The 18,581-nt window shown below is 49.5% G+C and overlaps 1 protein-coding gene across 2 annotated transcripts in view; it reads right to left on the bottom strand.

Moving 5' to 3' along the window:
* Positions 1-348: 348 nt before the first annotated feature.
* Positions 349-18,581, bottom strand: part of LOC129383547 (uncharacterized) — a 106,622-nt gene continuing 88,389 nt past the window's right edge. For both annotated transcript variants that reach the window (XM_055068141.2, XM_072284008.1), the window contains exons 9-10: positions 8,656-8,700; positions 349-559 (exon numbers count right to left, since the gene is read on the bottom strand). In XM_055068141.2, the coding sequence (XP_054924116.2) occupies positions 375-559; positions 8,656-8,700 (230 nt within the window). In that variant the 3' untranslated portion in view covers positions 349-374. The remainder of the gene's footprint in view (positions 560-8,655; positions 8,701-18,581) is intronic.

Here is an 18,581-nt window from a genome sequence, read left to right as displayed (position 1 = left end):
AAGCGTGTCACTCCGACGCATTCGTTTCGATGAATGATCACCGCGCTCGTAGCTGTTTTTGCTGCCACCAAGTCGTATCGTGAGTATTGGAGCACACGTTGTGTCTCTAAACTCTTCAGCCTCGAGTGTTCGTTTCCACCAGTCTTCTTGCTTCCGTGCCCAGCATCGCCAGGCCATATTTCGTAGCGCCGTAAGCTTTTACGAACATTATAGTTTCCACCGGAGGGGTCGAAGTTGTCGGAAAAAAGTTATGCAGGGACAATGATGTAAAACAAGCTTTCTTATTAGCAGAGGTGATTTCCCATGGTCTGTTAAATTTGTCTATATTCAATCCATATAGCATGTAGCTTTAATGTACAAATGGAGAATTTTATTCAATTGACCTTTGGAGTAGCAGGCCCAAGAATATTTTTTTCGTTGTTTTTCAGCGAACACATGCCGCTAAACACAGATATGTATTGGCCTTGTGGTTTGCAGAGATGTCTGAACATATTCCTGCACTGAGTCCTTAGTGTTTCATCAGCAGTTGCAAGCCTCCAAAGAGAGCAGGACGAGTATCCTGAAAAAAATACAAATAGGAATAGACTGTTGTACACGAACATACGACAAACATTTCCTTTTCACCGAAGGCCTTTTTAATATCTCCTAAGATATCTATCCACTTCCTTAAACACAGTTTAAAAGTACTTGCCAAAGTGGGAACCTTGGCAGCGCGTGTCGCAACATTCGGCCACAAGAACATCTAGCTTCGCACACTGCCAATATTGCTCAAAGATGAACTGCTCAATACTAAGGACATATACTATGTGTAGATATACTGAATATTAAAATGGTATATGACTAATATATATATATACATATATATATATATATATATATATATACGGATTTCTTCGTCTTTGTACCGTGCGTTACCCCAATCCAAGATAAATACGTCGCACTAAATACAACTTATTTTCCGTAAGCTAAGTACGCTGCCATAGTTGGTTTATGCGCCCAAAATAAAAAGAAATTACGGCACTGAGACTCCATAATTGACGGCGTGCACAGTTAAATATGTTTAGCAATAAGCGCACAATTTTTATAGCTCTACAAAACACCATATAGCAACGGAACTGATATGAAACATGAGGTATTACGAAGTGACGTGTACTAAAGTTATATGCAGATATATGGTGCTTTATTCTTCAAAATAATAGCGAACCTGAAAGGCATTACAGCAGTCCATCGAAGCTGCGGCGCTAGCCACGCTCCAGCGATCAATGAACTTCGCCGAGCATGGTCGAGTGGTTCGTATGACGAGCAGTGGCTTTTACTTGGCACGCAGCTTCTAATATATTTTTCTTTTATTGAGGCCTGTGACGTGCGCAGGCAGTCAAGGTGGGCCTCGTTGGACGCAGCGATGACGCAGCGAATACTTAGTGAACTTGTTGAAGATGTCCTCGAGAAACAAAGGACGCCCAAACGTCTGCCAGCACCTTGAAAACAAAGAGCGTTGTCTTGGAAAGATGTGCCACTGGTGACGAACGAAGGATGTTGATGGTGCGTGGGAGATGGGTGGGTCATTAAATTAGTCGTATCCGTTGTAGCCGTCTCATATGGTGGCCAGAGGAATTGTACTGGAAGGCGTAGTCGGTCCTCATAGGCTTGCTCTGTAGCTGTCGCTCGAATGTCGGGCTTGAAGGCGGCGTGGAGCACTAGCACGACAACTAGGAGAGCCAGGCGCAGCTGGAGCAGTACACGATGGCTTTGAATCGCCGGTGACAGCTTTCGGTAATCCCATCGGTGTACTAATCGTAACTCGTGCCCTCAGTCGCTTAGAGTCGACGTCAAGCGCGAGAGCCCTGGAATGTCGGGATTTGCGCTACCGTCCTGAATTTGTTGTGACACGACGGGGGGTACCAAAACGCGGTATCCAGCCAGCGAAGGAGGTCGACGCGCCTTTCATTACGGTGACACATTGATCAAAGGCCACAGAGGACATTAACTGAAGCAACCGATATCGGTGAGGCAGTGGCTATAAAATATGACTGGTGAAAAGAGACCAAGGACGTCTAGGTGGATGTGTTGAAATTATTCTGGAGGCTGGGAGAATGTTCTGAGTAGTGAAATGACGTGCCTGGTATTCTTCGCACTATGGCATTGAATGCAGGTGCGCATCCAGTGACGCTGTATGGAAGGCCAAATGTAGAGGTCAGCGGCGAGGTGCGTACACCAGGTTAGTGAGGTTGCGCAGCTAGTTAAAGGGGCCTTGGCGATGCGAGATCTCAGGGTCTGGATCTGGGTCGTCAGGTGGATATGTCGGTGTAGACACTAGTTCCTAAGCCAGGGGCTGGAAGTTGATGTAGCTGAAGCGAAGAGCAGGTTTTTAAGTAACTGGGGCAGTTCGGTGTCAGTTGTCTGAGTCTCGGTGAGGTCATCGTCAGCCATGGCCGAAAAATTCTCGGTGGAGATATAGGTGACTGCACTTGGGACCACAATTATTCGTCCCGCTGGCATGCTTGATTTTTGTGGCATACTGGGCTATAAAGAACTGGTTCTATTGCACAAGTGGAAGTTAGTTACGGAATAGAGACTGTTGCATGAACTTGAGTATAAGTTGAGATATTTTCACGAAGAAAAGCAAGAGTCACCCCTAGTCTTATACAGCGTTACTTAGCCGAATCTGAGTGGTTGTCTGGCAACCATGCATGTGAAATCTCATAAGAGCCTTTTTTATTCTTCTCGCTCTGCAGTTTAAGGGTTCCTGCATCCGATTCATTTCGGCTTTTCCGTTCCGATCAACGTAGCGTCTGATTTCTTTAGTAATCTTATTTTTTTTTCGCTTGTTGCAAGTGAGTAGCGGCACGAGGAGGTAATTTTCTGCTGGATTTATGATAAAGTTGTCGACTTCGTCGAAGCGATCGGAAACATGGCCACTCAGCGTGAGTAAAAAGCGTGTGCTATTGTAGAGCTCAGAAAGGACAGCTGCTGTAGTGCAAACCTCGCAAAACGTGATTTCGTGGACGTAGTATGTTTCTTCCGCAGCTTGAGGACACTCGCCGACTTTGTACGGGAAATTATTGCGCGCTCACTCCCGATGACCTTCGTCGGGACTAGTGCTGCTACCTCCTATGAATAAGACTACAGTTCCGGTGGTGGGTGAGCGGTGCCGTTTCGAAAATAAAGGCGTTTCGGCGATTTTCAGTTGTCTTTTTCTTTTTCCCTGCTTTTTCTCACTGAAACCTAGGTGCCGATTTATATTCCCGCTCCATCTATAATCCGGCTTATGCGGTAGGTGTGGTGAAAAGTGTATGATCTGTAATATTGGCCCGTTCCGCGTTTCGAAAATGTGCTGAAATTGCTGAACTGCGCCGTAGATTGCGATCCGTTGTCTGTAGTAAACTAACCAGTTCCTCTGAGCAAGCCGGTATTTGTGTCCTTAAAGCTAGCGGTCTTGTACGTGGAGAGTTTCTTGGAGAAATATGCTCAGGGGCACAAGTACTGCATGACTGAATTGCCAACTGTAGTTCTAGAAGCATCAGTCAGCAGTTTCAAGGTAGCATATGGAACCACATCAGAGTTGGGTCGCAAGAGCGGGTATGCACTCCTCAAAAGCTTGTGTTAAAGCTGGCATCCAGGCGACGGACTGGCTACCTGGTATACCGGTCAAGGCTTCATAAAGTGAAGCCTGGTAATGGCACTTTTAGGCAAGCAGTGTCAATAGAAATTCAACATGTCGAGGGAATGGCGGCTGTCTTTGGCTAAGGTGGGTTGAGCATGTTACGGGAAGAAAATATATGTATTTACAATATACATACTTACCAGGTTGTAGCTCAGTAACCAGAGTGACACCATCTACCGATCCCCGAGACACTTCAACCTCCTCTTTTTCTCCTAACGTGCTTTTGTCCACAGCGACACAAACTTGTACGTGACAATAACCCCCGGCGGCACAAGGATCGTCTCGAAGCTTCGTAGGGTGTCGAATCAGTGCGCGAGTTATATGGCTTGAGTCGCGAAGTGTGCACGATATCAGTTCTTGGTGGGGTAGAAGATGTCGAAGTCAAAGGTGAGATCTCATAAGTATGGCTGGTGACTTGACGAAGAAGTTGGTATGGCCCAACGTATCGCGGCAGCAGTTTTTCGCAAAGGCCGACGACACGGTAGGTTAACCAAAGCAGGACAACTTATCCAGGGCTGAAATGAGTGTCCCAACGAGGAATGTCGTATCGGTGCTTTTGGATAATCTGAGATGCCAGAAGACGGTCGCGGGCAATTCAGCGTGGTGTGGCCACGTGAACAATGGCGTCGTGAGCCTAAAACATAGTAGTGTTGGCATCAGAAGGGAGCAGCGCGTCAAGCGGCAGGAGTGGGTCACGGCCATATAGTAAATAGAACGGAGAATAACGAGTAATATCGTGACGCGAAAAATTGTAAGCAAACGTCATGAAATGAAAGGTGCCGTCCCAATCCCAGTGATCACCAGACACGTACATGGAGAGCATGTCCTTGAGTGTACGGTTAAGACGCTCGGTAAGTTCGTTTGTCTGCAGGTGGCAAGCCGTCGTGAACTTGTGGGAGGTGGAGCAAGAGCGAATGAGCTCATCGACAACCTTAGAAAGAAAACAGCGGCCTCTATCAGTGAGTAGCTGATGTGGGGCACCAGGGTGTATGATCACGAGGGAAAAAATCAGCCACATCAGTTGCGCAGCTCGTAGGGAGGGCCCGCGTTATGGCATAATGCGTGGTATAGTCCGTCGCAACGGCCACCCACTCGTTGCCCGAGATGAAGTTGGAAATGGGCCGAGGAGGTCCACGCCGACGCGGAAAAATGGCTCACTGGGGATAGCTATAGGCTGAAGGTGCCTAACTGGAGACAATGGAGCCTTCTTGGGGGGGGGGGGGGGTTGGCAATGTTTGCAGGTGGCGACATAGCTTCGAACTGAGCAATATAGCGCAGGCCAGAAAAATCACATGGGAACACGTTCGTACGTACGGGAGATACCCAAATGACCAGCGGCGGGCACATCGTGTAACTGCGAGAGGATTGTTGAGCGCAGATGCTGGGGAACGACGGGAAGCAGTTCAGCACCATGTAGATTCATATTGTGTCGATATAAGGTCGCGTCCTGGAGAAGAAACGCACGGAAGGAAATATCCTGTTGCTCTGAGGTAAGGCGTTCAATGATGGATCGCGAATATGGGTCATCGCGCTGCTCGTCGGCGATGCGTGAGAAGTCGGAGATCGACAAAACGCATGTATCTGTATCGGTTTCGCTACCATCGGTATGGTCGACAGGATATCAGGAGAGGAAGTCGGCGTCGTTATGTAGCCGCCCAGATTTGTAGGACACGGAATAGGTGTACTCTAGAAGCGTAAAGTCCAGTGGCCAAGACAGCCTGTCACGTCTCTGAGTGAGGATAGCCAACATAAAGCATGATGATCTGTCACGACGGTGAAATGTCGACCTAACAGGTTAGGGCGGAACTTAGCAATAGGCCAAACAAGGGCCAAGCATTCACGCACTCTTATGACGTAGTTGCGCTCTGGTGCTAAAAGAAGACGGCTAGCAAATGCGATCACGCGATTGGTGTCCCGCTGTCGTTGGGACAAGAGAGCACCAATGTCATCGCGGCTTCCATCAGTGCGAACTTCTGTGTAATAATGCGGATCAAAATGACTTAACACGGGTGGATTGATAACGCGACTAAGCGTTGAAGATGCTGCAGCCTGGTCGAATCCCCAACGAAAAGTGGTGTCCATATTGAGGAAGTCTGTGAAAGGACGAGCGATTTCGGCAAAGTTCTGGATAAATCGCCGAAAGTAGGAACACAGCCCTAGGAAACTTTGGACATCGGTAGAAGAACACGGAAATGGAAACTTACCAACGGCACGAACTTTATCAGGATCAGGCTGGACGCCAGCAGCGTCAACCAAGTGACCAAGTACTCGTATTTGGCGGTGGCAGAAATGGCATTTTGCAAAACTGAGTTGTAGGCCAGCTCGTAGAAAAACAGCAAGGATAGCTGAGAGTCGGTGGAGGTGGCTCTCTAACGTCGGAGAAAAACAATGACGTCATCAAGGTAGCAGAGGCATGCGGTTCATTTGAATCCGCGTACAAGAGAGTCAATGATGCGCTCAAAGGTAGCAGGGGCATTACAGAGTCCGAAAGGCATCACTTTTAATTGATAGAGATTATCTGGGGCGACGAAGGTGGTCTATTCGCGATCTTGTTCATCCACTGCTATTTGCCAGTACCGGAGCGCAAATCAATCGACAAAAAGTAACTAGTACCGTGTAAGCAGGCCAGTGTGCCATCAATACGCGGAAGCGGATACACGCCTTTTTTGGTAATCTTATTGAGGCGATGCTAATTGATACAAAATCTCCAGGTATTGTCTTTCGTTTTAACCAAAACGACAGGTGGCGCCCGCGGACTGCAGGAAGGCTCGATAATATGTTTGAAGAGCATTTTTTCCACCTCCGTTTTGATCACCTGGCGTTCAGCCGCAGACACACAGAAGGGCCGCTGGCGTATAGGAGGAGAGTCACCAGTGTGGATTGGATGGGTGACGACACGGATTCGACCTAGCGGGCGATTGCCAAAATCAAAGATTTCATCGTAGGACATAAGAATGCGGCGAAGGGCGTTGGCGTATGCAGGTCGTAGTTCAGTAGCTATCATTGGCGTAAACTTGTCGTTGAAGTAGGAGGGGCAGAAGCTGCAGCAGCGTCGAATCGTGGTTCGGGCGTAAAAGCAGCTACTCCACAGTGTTCCAAAGGGGACAGCACAGCCCGAGATACACCCCCAGGGAGCACTTGCAGACAAGAACCAAACTTCAGAAGAGGAAGCCACGCTCGATTGTTGGCAAGAGTTACAATTGAGCTTGGTAGTGCTATTTGACGTACCAGGAGGACGTCGCAAAGTGGCGACACCACGTAAGGCCCTTCTCGAAGTGATGTCGAAAGCGACAGGAGGACGTAAGTCGCAACATGAGATTGCAGTCGAACGAATTCAGTAGAACGATGTCGGGACTTCTGGTCGTCGGTCGGGGTGGCAAAGTAATAGGGCAGTTCAAGGCTCACGGGAAGACTACAAATGAAGCTGTGCAGGGTGATATGGGCTGGACCAGTTTTGAAGTGAGGGAAGCTCGCAGTAAAATTGAGTATGAAGAATGGCTGAGGGATATGAAAGAAAGTAAATGGGCTGGGAGAGTGTTCATGTATCTGTACAGGAGAAACATTGATTCACAGTGGAGGAAAAGAACTAGGGAGCTTACCAGCAAGTATGCGGCGTGTAGGGTGGGCAACACAGCAACAAAGAAGGTCGAGCGGAAAGTCAGAGAGGCTGAATTAATCTCATGGGTGGCGGCAATGGAAAAGAAAGCTGCCATGAGTAACTACTTAAGAGTAAAAAACGAAATCAGGACAGAAACCATTTATGATAACTGAAAGGGAAGCTCATTACTTTTCGAAGCGAGATCTGGATGCCTTTGAACACGCACCTATAAAGCGAGATATAAGAAGGAAGAAGACGCATGTGCTTGGTGCGGTAAAGCTAGGGAAACTATGGAGCATGTTTTATTGGACTGTGAAGACGTCTACCCAGCGGTCGATTTAGACACCACTGGCTTCCATGAAGCCCTTGGGTTCAGCGAGAGCAGTGGAAAAGCAGACATGTCCGCAATAGGGATTAGTAAGAGTTGATTGGAGGATTGGTGGGAAAAAGTATGTAAACGACAAAAAACGGAGACGTACAAAAGCACAGTTCGCAATAGGACATCAAAAAATTTGATTGTGGGGGTTTATAGTTTTCTTTCTTTTTTTATTGTTTGACCTAGGTAGGACATTAGGCAGTATAAAAGCAAGAGCTTGGGGACGCAACCCACCGCCCGTTCCAAAGGGGTAGCTCATAACATCCGTCCATCCATCCATCCTTCCTCACACGCAGACGCGAGTATAAGCTGCGTTCGCCTGCTCACCCACGCACGATTTTACTCGACATACAGTATACGGCGCGCGCCGACAATTTCACCACCCTTTGACTTTATACGGCACCTTACCGTGGCGCCGACAGCTGCAATGCGCCTGAAGTATTCATACAATTGCTATTGCAATAAAACATTAGAACAGGCTACGATGAAAATATATTGACACGTGTACTTGTTTATCTTTATGGGTTGACCGCGTTTCACCGCCTAACAAATTCTTGCGCACAGGCCAGGACGTGCCTGCATGTATAGGAAGTATCTGTCACCGATCCTTGTGTAATTTGATTGTATGAATGCGCGACGCGAATATTGTAGGACTTTGTGCAAGACACGTGGGTCCCAGCGATTACTCTGGAACGTTCGACCACTGATGTATAAAAGCCGAAGCGCTTCACCCGCTGAGCAGATTTTCGAAGATCGCCGACTGTGTTCGCCGATACCGTTGTGCTTCGTGTGTAGCCTGCTTTTGTGGGCACAGGTTAGCCCAATAAAAGCTAATTTTGTCTGTCACAGTATTGCTACTGTGTTTTTTAACGTCACTATCACGTGACGAAATGATAGTGCAGTTTTAACGGCGACCATGAATGCAGAAATGACATGTTTTATAAATATATATTGATGTCACTATGCTCAGGTGGTAATGCACGTTAGTTTTTTGGTACTTGTATATTTTGAACTCACCTGTGGGTGGGGGGACACCTCGGCTCAGGGATTTCGACGCATTAGCTGCAATAAAACAGAAGTTCTTCGCGTTAAAGTCTGTTTATTATTATATTACATTTGAAGAGCTGGAAACCGTGCAATACCTAAGAAAACCTTGGAATCCGTAGTTGTATGAAGCGAAATGAATTACGTTCCACCCGTGCTTTTTGACAAGCATGTGAACCCTTTTTATTAAATGCAGTACGACACTCCTCCTTCAGCATCCAATCGAACATTATATATATTCTACAACAAGGACAACCTTGGCTAAAACAATAGGCGCTACTTGATGGGTCAGCAAATTGAGGATTCAGCACGCCGCTTGTTGCTTCTGCGATATAGCATCTCTGAGGTATCTTAGAAAAGTAAATTAGCACGCGTGGTGATTCCAGTAATCCCAGTTATAGTTATGATTTGGACGATAAATTCATTTCTGTATTTTTATGTACTGACTGCACTATTTCTTTGAAAGCTGTAACTAGAGTGTAATACCCCAATGGAATGTAATGAGATCTAGATAAATTTCGACAACTTGAGTTTTATAGTCTCGCGCAGATATCAAGATGCGAAGTTTTGAATTTAGCTAAATCTGGCCTTGAAACATAGGAGCCTAGTATCATCCAGGTAACCTAGTATGCGTTTCCGGATCAATCTAGTGCAGAAAAAGCTTGCTGACGGTGACCGCAACCATACCGTTATTATTTCAGCAAGAAACATAGTTCAGGCCCCTGAAGTTTCTCTTCGTGCCCGCATAGCACGCACTTCAGTACGAATATTTCAGCTGTATAAGTATGTATTGTCGCGACGCCATCTGTGCCCAACCACGCGGGCGACGAAGACGATGTCGTGTGTGCAAGCGAGGTGCTAGAGAAGAAGAAGCCTGAACTGAGCACTTGTCCTAATTGTCTCGATAAAATACCGCTCTCCGCTCTTGTCTCAAGTGAGCCGTGACACTGGTGGAGGTGCTGGGTCTCGTATCATCGCCTAATGATGAGGACAACTCTTGTGAGTAGCCCTGCATCCAGCCCTTCAAGACATCATCCACGCGTCGAGACACCTGTGCACCGCTCAAGCCGCCGCCTGCAAGGTCTGTGCCCGGAATTCGGCCTCTTGCAAGGAACTTTGACACCGACCTCACCAACTCAGGAAATAGCGCTTGCAAGTGCAACACAGGTGACTGTTCAAAACAATGTAGTCCCCACAAACTTTCACGGTGATACGTATGAAGACGCCGAAGACTGGCTGGACGAGTACGAACGCGTAGCTAAGGTCAATTAGTGGCGGGCGTACCATAAGCTTTCATATGTATACTTCGCTCTTGAAGGCAGCGCAAGGACGTGGTTCCAAAACCGCAAGGCACATTTGACAACGTGGGACGAATATTGCCGTCGGCTACATGATACCTTCGGAACCACTGATCACCGAGATAATGCACAGCGCCTTCTCGAGTTGCGCATTCAGAAGCCCAACAAAAGTGTTTCGATGTTTCCCGAGGACATGTCTCGTTCGTTTCGCCGCGCGGATCCCAACATGCCTGATTCAAAGCCTCTGAGTTATCTCATGCGCGGCGCTAAAGAACTGATATTCACTGGTCTCATGCGTAACCCGCCTACAACAGTGGATGAATTCATTCAGGAAGCCTCAGCAATCGAGTTGGCACTGCAGAAGCGTTGGCGGCAATACGAACACCTGACTGGCGATGTGCCTTCAGGAGCCGCAGTACTGACAGTGACAGACAAGACCTCGCTGCGTGAACAAATAAGACACATTGTGCGCGAAGAGATTGCGAAGCGAATTTTGACCCCGAAGGATTTCACTGTTGCTTGGGTCATTGAAGTTGTCCGCTAAGAAATCCGGCACGCATTTGCATCACGTGAGCCACTCCCTGAACCGTGTCCCGAGCCTCGCTTCGAGCCGCGCGCATACAGCTACGCAGACACTGTCCGTCGCCCGCTTTCTACCGTGCCAGTAGAGCAGTACCACCAGCGACCACCTGTTGCTGCCTGGATACAGAGGGAAGGTTTCAGGCGACCCCAGCTTCGTAGGACCGACGCATGGCGCACTGCTGATCGTCGACCATTTTGTTTTCACGGTGGCGAACCAGGGCATATTTATCGTTCTTGCCCTCATCGCCAGGGTGGCATCCAGGAATTATCACCAGCCACTCCACGACAGTTTCCAGAGAGATATCCACGCTTCGACGACAGTGTCATTCGGGAACAAGGCAGCTGAGCTAATCTCCGGTCGCGCTCGCCATCTCTGTTACGTTATTCTTCACCGAACCGTCGCAGTTTCGCCGACCTGGTAAGAGGCCGCTCTCTAAGCCCACGGAGAGGAAACTCAAATCAGCGACCTCCGGGGGGCAGGCTGCAAGTCGTCGAACCACCGAAAATCCTCCATTATTACTGAGAAACGAGCAGAGCAAGTGGCAGAAACGGAACGCCGACGAATTTGTGAGTGCTGACCTACTCTTAACGATTGATGGGCATGACGTGATAGCTTTAGTTGATACTGGCGCAGACTTTTTGATAATGAGCGAGCAGTTGGCAGACTGGCTTAAGAAAGTCAAAATGCAATGGATGGGCCTTTATATTCGCAATGCCGGGGTCCAGATAATGGCACCTATAGGAAAATGTACTGCACGACTCCAAATAGGATATACAGCTCTTGTCGCCACTTTTATGACTTTAAAGGAGTGCTGCAGACAATTCATCCTTGGAATGGACTTCTTCCGGGAGTGCGGCGCCGTGGTTAACATACGGGACGGCGAGATAACCTTGCCAACTAGTACAGACACGAGCCACGACGAAGAGCGCCAATGTACATGGTTACGTGTCACCGACGACGACGTCTGCATACCACCGCTATCATGTAGTCTTGCCTCCGTCAGTTGAGGAGAACAGTTGAACAAGGATAGTGTAGCCGAACAATTAACTGGCAGACCGCTGGGGGCACCTCATTACGCCCACTGGAATCTGCACGGCAAGAATTACCGTTCATGACAGGATTTGCCCTGCAGCATTCGTTATCCTCCAACACTCTCACGAGACGTCAGTCTCGGCATGGACTTCCTGAACCAACATGGCGCAGTCATCGACCTCAAGTCAAAATCGATAACGCTGTCGGAAGATAAAGCGTTACCGCCGGAGAACTCTCGTAGTCGCCATGCCTTGAGCGTGCGCGGAGATCAAGTGGGCATCCCACCGCGCTCCAGCAATATTATTTCCGTCTGCACCGAAACACCCGCTGATGTAGAAGGCGTCATCGAGGGGGACCAACGTCTACTACTCGACCGTGAAACTTGTGTCGCAAGAGGGATCGCTGGACTGCACGGAGGAAAAACGAAGGCGTTGCTGACAAACTTCAGGCAGGAGTTTAAGCAAGTCAGCAAAGGCACGACTATCGCGTACATCGAGGAAATTGTGGAAACCAGCAATGAGTTTGTCCTGTCGGATTCTGCCGCATCTATACTGACGACTATAGTTCCCGAACCAGATTTAGACATAAATCCAAGTCTCCCCATGAGTAAGCAGCAGCAGCTCAGACGTCTTCTCCGACGATACAAAGAGTGTTTTTCGACGTCATCGAGGATTCGACAAACACCAGTCGCCAAGCATCGCATAATAAGAGAAGAGCGCGCTCGACCGCTCCGCCAGAGCCCTTACCGAGTTTCGACGCGAGAACGTGACGCTATTAGGCAACAAGTCGACGAATCTGCGCGACGACATCATCCAGCCGTCGAAAAGCCCGTGGGCATCTCCTGTTGTCTTCGTGAAGAAAAAGGACGGAACCATACGTTTCTGCGTCGATTATCGTCGACTGAACAAGATCACGAAGAAGAACGTATACACCCTTCCGCGGATAGACGACGCATTAGATCGGCTCTGCAACGCTAAATACTTCTCATCGATGAACCTCAAGTCTGGCTACTGACAAATAGAAGTCGACGAGAGAGATCGCGAAAAGACTGGAACCGGTACAGAGGCCTCTGTCAGGTATTGCCATACCTTTAGCTTCTGTACCCTTCTTGAAGAAACAAATTCAAGAAAAATAAAGAATCTCGGGTGCTATAAGGTAAAGCTATTCCAAACATTTCTATTCCAATTCTGCAATCAGCCTTCCGCGATTGGTCAAAAACTTTTTTGGGCCACCCCCACTTCAACTGTAGGTCACGCGACGTCACGAAAACCGCGATAGCTCCCCATCTGATATGACGTGTACACACTGATTATGCATGATTTGACCGAAGAAAAGAAAAATGGTTGTTTCTGATTCGACGCCTTTTCAGCACTAGCCCTCGGCTATTGGTCAAAAGTTTTCGGGCAGCACCCACTTCACCTGCCTGTCACGAGACGTCAGAAAACTGCAAAACTCCCCGCGTCAGAGTGACGTGTACGCGTAAAAGATACATTAATATGCGGAACAAAACTGAATTTTTTTCTGAATAACCTCTGGCTGCCCCGTTCCGAAAGGAATAAAAGATGGCTGCTGCCGATCGCTGATGCACTAGCTACTCGCACCTGTCGCAGAGCATGGGTTTATTTGCGTATAATGCAACATTTTGCGTAGCCGTGTAACGTTTTCGAGCACTTTCGGAGCGTTCAGGTCGTCATTCTGCCAACTCATCTTTGTTGAGGATCCGTTCTAGCGTCATTGTTGAGCTTCCGTTGCATGCCGCCGTGACTTTCCACCAGTCACCGCAAGCTAAGCAAAGAAAGCGGACTAATCGCAGACGCCGGCACCACCCTCTTCATCCAGTTATCGATATTCTGTGCAGTGGCTCGGCCCCATCGAATCCCTCTCCACTTCAGCGTGCTCCTTGCCTCTTGTCAGCCAATTAGATAAGACAAGCCGCTCAGTGTAGGCAATGTTATTCGTTTTTCAAGCAAACAAAAGTAACCTCCTATGAACGAGGAGAGCGTTTGATTGGTCTGCTTAGGCAACCCTACGGGTGACCACCCGATGCTTGCGTCAGCGGTTACGCAAATTTGACGTCAGAAAATTGGAATAGAAACCTATTGGAATAGTTTTACGTTATAGGGCCCCTGAATCTGAATATGAAAAGACCACCTTCATCAGGCCAGACGGCCTCTACGAGTTCAAGTTCATGCCATTCGGACAGTGCTTTGCGCCTGCTACGTTTCAGCGCTTCATGGACACGGTGTTAGCAGGATTTAAGTGGAATACGTGTCTTGTTTACTTGGATGACGTCGTTGTCTTCGCCGGAAATGTCGACCATCACCTTAGGCGGCTTGCGACAGTATTAAAGGCCATCAATTCATCAGGGCTCACTATGAAGCCGGAAAAGTGCCGCTTCGCTTACGATGAGCTTCTCTTCGTAGGCCATGTCACCAGCAAATCTGGAGTCCGTCCCGACCCGTAGAAGACAGCTGCGATCGCAGATCCCACAACCGCTGGACAAGAAGGCAGTGCGTAGGTTCTTTGGTATGTGCGCCTACTATAGGCGCTTCGTCAATGACTTTGCACGCATCGCGGAGCCACTACCACATCTAACGAAATGCGATGTCGAGTTGAAGTGGGAAACGCCGAAGGCCGACGCATTTCAAGAACTCAAAGGACGCATGCAGTCGCCCCCCGTACTTGCAAATTTCGACGAGGACCGAAATCAACACTGACGCCAGTAGCCTAGGCCTCGGTGCCGTCCTAGTCCAGAGGAAAGACGGATATGAACGGGTGCTATCTTATGGTAGCCGGTCGCTTTCAAAAGCGGAAGGAAATTATTCTGCGACTGAAAAGGAACGCTTCGCCATCATTTGGGCTACAGCAATATTCCGCCTTTGCCTATACGACAGGCCATTCAAAGTCATCAGCGACCATCACGCGTTGTGTTGGCTAGCTAACTTAAAGGACCCTTCAGGACGGCTGGCGCGGTGGAACCTCAGACTGCAAGAATATGACGTCGCGGTAATCTACTAGTCCGGACGAAAACACTCTGACGCCGACTGCCTATCACGCGCTCCCATCGATCCCCCGCCGCAAGATGACGACGACGACGATGCCTTCCTCGGAATAATAGGCTCGGAAGGCTTCACTAAACAGCAACGAGCAGACCCGGAGCTAAAAGGCCTCGTCGAGTATGTGGAAGGGAACACCGATGGGGCTTAAATCTGGGCTTAAATGCACCCTAGGGCATTTAAGCCCGGATTGTCTTCGTTCACGCTACAAAACAACCTGCTCGTGAAGAACTTCTCACCAGTCCGCACCAACTACCTTCTTGTTGGTCCATCAGCGCTGCGTCCAGAAGTACTGCACGCCCTACATGATGATCCTACCGCTAGGCACCTCGGGTTCTCCCGGACGCTGTCGAGATACAGGAACTGTATTACTGACCGCGTCTGACCGCCGACGTCGCTCGTTACGTCAAGACATGCCGAGATTGTCAGCAACGCAAGACACTCCCGACTAGGCCAGCAGGATTACTACAGCCGATCGAACCTCCTTGCCGATCATTTGAGCAGATCGGGAATGATTTGTTGGGACCGTTTCCGACATCAACATCCGGAAATAAGTGTATCGTCGTGGCGACGGACTATGTCACCCACTTCGCTGAAACTAGAGCTCTAGCGAAAGGCAGCGCAGCCGAAGTGACATTTTTCGTCGAGAACATGCTGTTGCGACATGGTGCCCCAGAAGTCCGCATCACCGACAGAGGAACGACGGCCTTTACATCAGAGCTCACCCAAGCCGTTTTGCAATACAGCCAGACAAGTCACAGGAGGACGACTGCCTACCACCCGCAGACGAATGGTCTCACGGAGCGCCTGAACAAGACACTCGCCGACAGCTAGCAATGTACGTCGACGTCTTGCAAAAGACGTGGGACGTGGTGCTGTCGTGCGTAACCTTTGCTTAGAACACGGCGGTGCAAGAAACAACGCAGATAACGCCGTTCAAGCTGGTTTACGGTAGGAACCCGACGACGACTCTTGACGCCATGCTCTCGCACGTCATCGACGAAGAGAATCTTGACGTCGCTACCTATCTCCAGCGCGCCGAATAAGCCAGACAGCTCGCCCTCCTGCTGATCAAAACCAACAGAGGACCGACAGCCGACACTACAACCTTCGACGACGCTACGTCGAGAACCAGCCCGGCGACCGTGTTTGGGGTTGGGCCCCTATACGCCGACGAGGACGGAGCGAGAAGCTTTTTACACCGCTGTTTCGGGCCATACAAGATCATCCGACGCATTGGCGCACTCGACTATGAGGGCGTGCGAGACGGCATTTCGCATTCACAGCGGCGCCGCCCACGATCTGAACTGGTCCACGTGGTGCGTCTTAAGCTCCTTTACGCATGCCGACGAACTTCCTTAATTTGTTGTTTCTTTGCTATAGGTGTTTTTGTTCACTACCTTCGTTTCTTTTGCAGCATGCTTTTTAACAGGGGGTATTGACAAGTGTACTTGTTTATCTTTATCGGGTGACCGCGTTTCGCCGCCTGACAAATGATTTCGCACAGCGCAGGGCGCGCCTGCATGTATAGGATGTTTCTGGAATGCTATCGATGGTTCCATCCGCTGCCTGTCACGGAACCTTGTGTAACCTGATTGCTTGAATGCGCGACACGAATAGTGTATAACTTTGTGGAAGGCGCGCGGGTTCCAGCGATTACTTTGGAAAATTCTACCACTGATGTATAAAAGCCGACGCGCTTGACCCGCTGAGCAGATTTTCGACAATCGCCGACTTTGTTCGCCGCTGTCGTTGTGCTTGAAGTGTAGCCTGGTTTTGTGGGCACAGGTTCGCCAAATAAAAGCTAGTTTCGTTTTTCACAGTCCTGCTACTGTGTTCTTTAACGTCACTACAACGTGACAAAATGATAGTTTTAACGGTGACCATGAATGCAGAAATTAAATATTTCATAAATATATTGTAAGCACTATTAACGTACTTCGTCGTTTTCATTTGTACATAGCCATCATCATCTTCACTGTTCTTCGACTTCTTCGCGCGTGAGCTGGGGGCGTTGCCTTTGGTGGAATAAACAGCGCTGGACAACTTGATCGGTCTCGGTATTATAAAGTGGTGGAGGTACGTCAAGATCCCGACGTCCTCTCGCGTTCCCGTCCTCCCTGGAGCTCCGTTCCGGTCGCCGCCTGCACCCAACTACCCCTACAACAATGGACACTTCCGACCCCGGCCCTTCCGGCGCCTCAAACCCTACCACACAGACGACCCCACCTGCGGCGCCCTCTTGGACTGTGACGAGCCCTCAGCGCGATCCCCCTGTCTTTGCGGGACTCCGCGGTGATGACGTAGACGATTGGATCGACCACTACGACCGCGTGAGTTCTTGTAACAAGTGGAACGACACCCAGAAATTGAGGCACGTCGCCTTCTACTTGACCGGTGTTGCAAAGACGTGGTATTTCAACCACGAATCCGACATCGCGGATTGGTCCACGTTTACCTCGAAGCTGCGGCAAATCTTCGCTTCCTCGTCTGGCCGTGCAGAAGTCGCCAAACAGAAGCTGGGAACGCGCCGCCAACTTCCCCAAGAGTCTTACACCTCATACATAGAGGATGTCTTGGCTCTGTGCCGCCGTGCGAATCCTAGCATGACGGAAGCCGAACGCGTTCGCCACATCTTAAAAGGCATTGGGCCTGTCGCGTTCAACGCCTTAATCGTGCAAAATCCGGCTTCTGTCCAAGACATCACTTCAACGTGTCAACGCCTCGACGAGCTGCAGTCTATTCGTCTTCCACATGACAGCAGCGATCCTCAGGTTGCTCATTCTCCAGATCTACGTGCTCTTATCCGCACCATCATCCGCGAGGAGCTTCAACTACAAGACCTAAAGCGTCCCCCTGCTGCCTGCGCACCAACCCCCACCTTCGACTTGCGCGAGGTCGTAAAGCAGGAGTTGACAGCGATGACTACACCCACGACGCATCTTGCTCCGGTAGCGCGCTCCACCCCTACCTACGCGGATGTTGTTTCGCTACCCACCCCTACCGTGACTTCCGTGCCTACTGGCGTTTCCTATGACCATTTGGCTTCGATGGGAACCATAGCACTTGCTGCGCCATCGTACCCTCAGTGGCGTCCACCTCGTCCGGTTTGTTTTTACTGTGGCATACGCGGCCATATATCTCGCTTCTGCCGCCGGCGCCAGCAGGATGAAAGGCGAGGCTATGCTGAGCACGAAAGAGACCGCACTCGCCGATCAGACGACTACTATCCCGGACCGCACTCATTCCCTCAACAGCGTTCTCCGTCTCCACCAGCTGCTCCCAATCTGCCTCATAGTTCCCGTTCGGCCAGACGTCGTTCTCCATCCCCTTACCGGCGCTCTACATCACCACTTCGTCCCACTTCCCATTTTGTCGACCAGCACTCGGAAAACTAACTGTTGCAGTTTTTGGAGGGGAAACTGCTTCTTATCGGTCTTCAAAAATTCCTCCTGTTCGCCCGGCCAACATGCTTTCTGTGACTGTCGAAGGTGTTCCCGCATCAGCTCTCATCGATACCGGTGCCGCCGTTTCTGTTCTTCGGAGTGATCTGTGTTCCCGGCTCCGTAAAGTAAAAACGCCTTATCTTGGACCTATTTTGCGTGGCGCTAATAATGCATTCATTCACCCTGACGGACAGTGTACTGCTCGTGTTCTCATCGACGGCATACGCCACCACATCGAGTTTATCATCCTTCCAACGTGTATCCATGAACTTATACTTGGTTGGGACTTCCTACATTCTGCTTCAGCCGTCATTTCATGTAGAGAAGAAGTTGTCCACATCACAGATACAGAGCTTGAACCTGTTGCGGACTCTTCACTTTCATGCGTGAACTTGGTCCTCGCTTCAGACTACGTCCTGCGTCCTGGTCACGAAGACGTTGTAGCCGTAACGTCCAGTCAGATCGCCGACGGAGACGCCCTAGT

Source organism: Dermacentor andersoni, chromosome 8 (genome assembly GCF_023375885.2).
Source record: "Dermacentor andersoni chromosome 8, qqDerAnde1_hic_scaffold, whole genome shotgun sequence".
Classification (NCBI taxonomy): domain Eukaryota; kingdom Metazoa; phylum Arthropoda; class Arachnida; order Ixodida; family Ixodidae; genus Dermacentor; species Dermacentor andersoni.
Note: the sequence above shows the minus strand (reverse complement) of the source record. Positions and strands in the feature narration are given on the sequence as shown.